Here is a 7166-nt window from a genome sequence, read left to right on the forward strand (position 1 = left end):
GTGCAAAGCAAGGATTTCTTTTTTTTTCTTCTTCTTCTTCATATTTTAAGAGTTTGGCTTAATACTAAATACTAATACTAAATCTAAAAGGTGAAAAGTTCTCAGCAGAGCTCAAAGGACCCCTGTGAATCACTGAGCAACACCAGGAGGCCCAGAAAATTGCTCAAAAACATGAGTCACTGTTAAGAGCTCCAGCAGTTAATAAAGGTCTTTATGGCCCACATGATGCATCAACAAACCGGATTTCCGCTTGGTCGGATGAGTTTTGTCAGCGATGTTAATGACCTCACGGATGCCCTCCTTCCCGGTAGTGCAATACAGGTGTGGTCTCTTTCCTCTCCTCACCGAATGAAGGGAGAGGGCACCTTCTCAGACCATCTCAGCAACATTTACCACCTCGGCTAGGAGGTGGGCATTGGCAGGCACCCCTCACCCAGCACAGTAGGATCTAGACAAAGCCTGACGAATTACGACCTAAGGATGAAGGAGGGAGACCCACGGAGACCAGGAATTTATTCTTCAAGGAGTTTACTCTTTTTCTTAAAAACATTCTTTTAATTAGATTTTGGATATAAAAACAAAATCAATCTGCTGCTGTATTTTATTACTCTTCTGTTACGTTAGATTGTGCCCTTGGTGGCTTAGAACTGTAATGAGTAGAGTCAATAAAACAAAATAGCAGCCATCTTAAAATTGTTTATATTTTTAAAAAAGTGGGCCACTAACATCCTCTGTTAGAAAAGGCGGGGTTCCCTAATCTACAAGGTAAAAGAATAGAGAGTTCTATGGAGGCTACTTGCCTACCCCATATCCATTCTCCCCTTCTTTGTTAGTAACAGAACCTTGATTTTATTGAGTGTGGCAATATACACAGCTCTAACACTGCATTTCCAAGCTTCTCTTGCAGCCAAATGTGGCCATGTGACTAAGTTCTGACCAACGAGATGTATGCAGAAGTTGTCAGGTAGAATTTTTAACAAGGGAGACGGATGGCTGGCATGTGCTTTTTTCATATTCTTCCTCCCCCACCCATTAACTCTTGCTTCTTGCATGGAATGCTGATGTGACAGCTGGAGCTACAGCAACTCTATGGGCTCATGAAGCGACTGTGAGAATGGAAGTCACAGGTTAAGAATGACAGAAGAGAAAAGTAGGAGGAGCCAGGGTCCCAGATGACACTGTGGAGACAGCATAACAGCCAGGGACCTCTGAAATATTTTTATGTGATAGAGAAATAAACTTCTATTTTGTTTAAGACTTTATTTCCAGCTTCTGTCATTTACACAGTTCACATTGGTTACATCTGTTATAAAGGATCACTTAGGCACCAGTCATCTTATTTTACCTATTCTGTATTGCATCTTGCCTTTTTTGGGGGGAGAGGGGGACGTCTGGCTGGCACAGGGGATGCAAACCCTTGACCTTGCTGTTACAAGGCTGTGCTCTAACCAGCTGAGCTAACTGGCTAGCCTGACTCTTACCTTCTTAAACCAAGCAATAGTGAACATAGGGTTGCAAGATAAAATACAGAATGCCCAGTCAAATTTGAATTTCAAATAAACAACAAATAATTTTTTATTAAGAGCATGTTTCAAATATCGCATGGGACATACTTATGATAAAAAGTAATTCATTGTTTATCTGAGATTCAAATTTAACTGGGAGTCCTGTAATTTTCTTTTGTAACTCTGCTAGCCCTAACTGAATAGACTCTTTTTCCGCTGTTACCTATGTTGCTATGTGCAGTGATGGATAAGAAGCCTGCTAAGGTATATATGGCTCTCAGCTCTTATATGAAACAGGTCCAGAGTGCCATTTTTTTTTTTCTTATTCCAGTCTTTATAATGTTTCTGTTTCTTCCTGGCTGTTAGAGATGGCCCCGTCTGCCACTGCTCTGAGCATGCCTGCCTGCCTGTCGGAGCCCTTCCCCATTCATGGTGTGCCCTGGTCATCTTGGGTGGGCAACGTTCAGAGCTCGTTCCCTAGAACCAGAAGCTGGATTGACAATGGGTCCCCCCACTATTAGCTCTATGACCTTGGGCAAGTCATTTGACCTGTGTGAGCTTGGATTCCTTCCTATATAACATGAGGGGAGAGTCAGAGCTGCCTGAGGGTGATGTGAGGGTTAAATATGTTCAGGATGAAGACTATGCTTGGGGCAGCTCCTGGGCCTTAGGAAGCAATCAGTAAATGGGTGCAGCTGCCATGCGGTGGGCTTAGCAACCAGATAACCAAGTTGCATAAACAGGATCTGCGGAGAGAAATTCTATGAGTAAAACATGAGCAATAGGGGTGTTGAGGTTCCTGGGAGGAAGGGCCAGGGAGGGAGGCTGCAGGTGGGCCCTGAAATCAGAGGAGAGTGGAGCCGGAGGTCCAAGCCAGCCCAGGATGGGGGTTAAGTGGAGAGCATGGGTATTGTCATGGGCTGAAATGTGCCCCCACAAAATTCATATGTTGAAGCGCTACCCCCAGTACCTCAGAATGTGACTATATTTACAGAAGCAATTAAGTTAAAGTCATTAGGGTGGGCCCTAATCCAATCTGACTGCTGTGCTTAGAAGAAGAGAACTTTAGGACACAGACATGTACAGAGGGACGACCATGTGAGGACACAGGGAGGAGACAGCCATCTGCAAGCCAAGGAGAAAGGCCTCAGGAGAAATCAACCCTGCTGACACCTTGATCTTGACTTTCAGCCTCCGGAACTGTGAGAAAATCAGTTTCTGGTGTTTCAGCCACCCCGTCTGTGGTACTTTCTTACGTTGGCCCAAGCAAACTAATACAAGTGTCAAAAAAGAATGTTGTGGAAAGACAGCAATAGACTGAGCACCCAGGGGCAGCCACTCGTCCCTTCACCCAACAGATGCTGCTGTTATGGTTGTTATCTGTTACTGATGCCAGGTGCTCTCTCGGGCACAGGTTGTCTGGAGGTGAAGGAAGCCAACAAGGCCCTGCCTGCCCTCACAGCGCTGGCCTTCCAGCGAGAGGAGATGGGCCACAAGGGGAGTGACAAACCCGAGACTCCAGACAGCAGCAGACGCTGGGAAGAAGGTGGGGAGCAGGCAGAGGAGGATCCCCAGAGAGCATGGGCCAAAGAGGCCTCTCAGAGGAGAGGGCACCAGGCTGACCCCTAGAGGAGGGAAGGGGCTGGGTGGGCACGTTAAAGAACCCAAAGGAGGCCGCCACTGCTGGAGCTGAGCAAGGGAAGGAGAGGGTGCCCGGAGGAGGCAGCGGCTGGACCTCATGGCCTCATGGCCTTGGTGAGGCATCTGTGTTTTATCTAAGACGAGGACAGCTCTGGGGGTGTGGAGCCACAGAGAGATTGGCAGGGATGACTTCCATGGGCTGTGATCTGGAGAGCTGTCATGTGGGCTTGTGGGAAGCTAGCTTTCACTTATGGGTGGAAATTACAAGTCTCCGAGTGGTGGAGGTTATAGGTTTGCCTGGGATTGATGAGCAACGCCACTGGGCACAGACGGAGAAGAAAGGGAACGTCTTCCTTCCTTGCTTCCCTCCCTCCCTCCCTCCCCCCTTTCCTTCCTTCCTTCCCTTCCTTTACAAATATTTATGGAGCCCCCATGTGCCTAGTAAACAAATAAGCTAAGTGCTTAGTGTCAGATGCTAAGAAGAGAAATGACGCTGGGCAATGGGCAGAGTGACAAGGAGGTGCTGGGGTGCTGATTTGAAGACATCAGTCAGGGGAGAACCCTCTGATAAGGGGACATTAGGGCACAGACCAAGAGAAGTGGGCTCCTTGGGCAGAGTGGAAGGTGCTCATGGCTGAGATGGTCATGTAAAGGACCCCCAGGAAGGCTTCCCTGCATTGCAAATAGTTTTCATTTGGCTGCAAGGGCCTAAAGATGCACCTACTGTTCCTCTGCAGTTAAAGTTTCTTTATTCTTCTGCTAAACACAGGCACCCTAGGAAAGAATCTCCGCGTAAGCCAGCTAACCCCCAGCATCTTAGCAAAGACACATTAATGATATGTGGAGTACAAGCTAAACCTTAGTTTGTTCGGGGAAAAGGGAAGGGAGCAAGGACTTTGTCCAGCGTGGACAGAATTTGTGTATCTCCACTGCTCTGCACACAGTAGGTGCTCAATAAACACTTATGAAACGAGCGAGTGAGGAAACCCACAGAGTGGGCCGATTGGTATATGAACACTTATCATTCTGCTTAGATATACCAAGAGCCAGATTGGGAGGACAGGGGTTGTCATCCCACAGCTGAGGGTGAAGAAACAAGAGGAAGAAATAACGCGACTGTTCGGGTGGAAGAGTTCTTACTAATCACAAAATGCACTTGGCTTTGTCACCTCCGTGCCCTCGTGTGGAATTGCTCAGAGTAGAACGAACTCCATGGGGTGCAGTTATCCACTTGAACCATGTCAGAGGCTCAGGGCGGGGAAAGCCTTTATCTTCTGTTGACGATGAAAGCTGCCATCTTGCTCCCCTCTCCGGCGACTGTGGTTTTGCGTTGGTGGAGAAAAGGCCGAGCACATTGAGGTCATCAAAGAAGGCTTTACTCATCCGGAAAGAGAAGCCACTGTGATGCATTCAGCCCTCTCCAGTCCCAACCCAGATGTTTTGCTCTCTAAAGGTCGAGGGACTTTTTATGATTTAAGACACAAGGAATCTCCTGATCTGGGTGGTAATCTTCAGCTTAGCACTCCCGGCCGTCCGGAGGTTCGGCCTCATCCTAAAAAGGGAAAGACCCTGCAATCAACTGTAGAGGTGATGCTTTAGAACAACTTCCAGACAGAACACTTCCGCCAGCTTTAACCTAGTTTTCTCCTGCTGTTACTGAAAATAAAAGAGACAATGGGATTGTTGCATATTAACCCCACAAAAGGCAGCTGATGAAAAGCACTTCCACCCCCGTGTGTGCAAACTGCTCCTTGCCACTGTAGGAGACCCAAACAGGAACTAGACTTCACACATTTTTTTTTAACAAGGCCTAAGTTGACAGGGTCATTTGCATGCCAAAGCTCCAAAGTTGTAGGGGCTAAGATGAAATCTAGTAAATATTAGAACTTGCTCTTGAAGGAAGGGAAAGGATCACTGGGTTTGTCAAAACATGGCATGGGAAAGGGGAGGTCAAATGCAAGGACCCCCAACGTCGACAGTGTCCTAAAGACCCCCATTGTCCTGACATTTCTTCTTTCTTTTTGATTTAAAAATAAATTCTTGCTTCCTGTTAATTATTGCCCCGACAGGTGTTTTGTGATCACTACTGACCAAGCTAGATATGCAGGAATGTCACCCCTCGATTCCTAGGATGACCTGATGTGCGGATCTGTGCACTTAATCTTTCTGAGTCTCTCCGGTGTATTCATGCAGCAGAGCTGATCCCTGGTAAGGATGGCAAAGGCGGAGGCCCATAGTTAGAGCAGCCCAGAGCATACACCCCAAATGCCCAAAAAACAGCAGTAAAAGACACACATTGGAGATGTGCGTTGGATAGAAAATCAACACTGTAAAGTTGAGACAGGAGAATCTTGCAGTCCCAGTGCAATTAAGCAGAAGTGCGGCTAAAAGCACAAATTCTGGAGTCAAATGGCCTAAATCCTGCACTTAGTGGCTGTGTGACCCGAACCTCTTTGTGCCTTTGTTTCCTCAACTGTCAAGTGGGGGTGATAATGATGGTATCTACTTCAAAGTGTTGCAAGAATTAAATAAGTCAGCACAAGGAAAGCACTAGAAAGAGGCCAAGAATTCAGTAGATGTAACTATTAACTTTTTATAACCAAAGGCATCCATGTATGGCACCTTTACAGATTGGGATGGGGTTGGTGGCTGTCACATTTTTTTGCCATTGTTCTCCTATGAAAACTTTCATTGGATGATGTAGTGGGTTGAATTATGGCCCCAAGAGGTAGGTCAATCTGGAACCTGTGAATATGACATTATTTGAGAAAAGGGTCTTTGCAGGAGCAATGAAGTTAAGGATAGGGAGATGAGACCATCCTGGGTCAGAGTGGGCCCTATATCCCATGACAAGTGTCTTTATAAGAGAACAGAACAAAAGAGAAGGGAGGAAGACAAGCAGAGGAGAACACCACATGAAGACAGGGACAGGCGTGGGAGCGGTGTGTCTGCAAGCCAAGGAACGCCAAGGCTGCTGGCAGTCACCAGAAGCCAGGAGAGAGGCATGGGACAGTTTCTCCCACAGAGCTTCCAGAAGGAACCAATCCTGCTGACACCTTGATTTTGAACTTTTGGCCTCCAAAACCATGAGACAGTAAATTTCTGTTGTTTTAAGCCACGCTGTTTGTCGTAATTTGTTAGGGCAGCCCAGGGAAACTAATGCAGATGACATTCTGGGTCTCAAAATTGGAGGGGACTGAGGATTGCCTTGCATCTAATCTTGCCTCTGGCTGCAAGAAAACTATTTGGTGTTTTTCCTGCTTTCAAAGATTTGAAATTCTGTCAAGGGTCTGGATACTGTTACTGGCCAGCTGCCAAAAAAAAAAAAAAATTGAAATTCCTCACCTTAAGCCTGCATTTCATCTATCATATAATCTATGATATCATCTAAGGGGGGAGCAGCAGTGGTGGTGGTAAACTGAGTCACAGAACAGAGAGGTGATCACCAAGGTCACATGAGGAAGTGGCAGAGACAGGCCACTCACCCAAAGGGTGTGGTGACAGGTACAGCAAGAAGATCACAGGGCGAAGAATCTAAAGACCCAATTTCTAATCCAGGTGCTGCATCTTACTGGCCAGGCGACCTCGGGTGAGCTTCTGCATTTCTCAGGTCTCAGTTTCCCCACCGGTGAAATGGAAGGATTGGGCTACCTGCTCTCTAGGTTCCCTTCCACTGCAACACCCCAGGGTGCAGTGAGGAGGAGGAGGAGAGTGCAGATAGCCTGATCGTGGCAGGTCCTTGGCTCTGTCGGCCAGCATTACGCATGCTGCACAGCCTCACCTGTCCGACAAAGCCTCAAGTAAGCAAGGTGGGTGAGGGCGGCCAGCGTGACACTGTGCCCATGCTGGCCCTGGTGCACTGCAGCAGTGTGGCTGTGTCCCAGACAGGATGCAGGCAGCAGAGCCTCCTAGTCTGTTTAGAAACAAGTCACACACTCCTGATCTTACTCAGTAATGAAACGTACACGAAATTGATGCATTGGTCCTTCCAAACAATTTATTTAGAAGGGGAGTCTAAAC

The 7166-nt window shown here is 47.1% G+C and overlaps 1 protein-coding gene across 1 annotated transcript in view; it reads left to right on the forward strand.

Moving 5' to 3' along the window:
• Positions 1-1873: 1873 nt before the first annotated feature.
• The window catches only part of GPR157 (G protein-coupled receptor 157), a 79900-nt gene continuing 74607 nt past the window's right edge, over positions 1874-7166 (forward strand). Inside the window, 3 exon segments of the mRNA XM_008567878.1 lie at positions 1874-1937; positions 2920-3051; positions 6834-6946. Of these exon segments, the coding sequence (XP_008566100.1) occupies positions 1874-1937; positions 2920-3051; positions 6834-6946 (309 nt within the window).

The sequence above is a fragment of the Galeopterus variegatus genome, unplaced genomic scaffold (assembly GCF_000696425.1).
Source record: "Galeopterus variegatus unplaced genomic scaffold, G_variegatus-3.0.2 Scaffold353, whole genome shotgun sequence".
Lineage (NCBI taxonomy): Eukaryota > Metazoa > Chordata > Mammalia > Dermoptera > Cynocephalidae > Galeopterus > Galeopterus variegatus.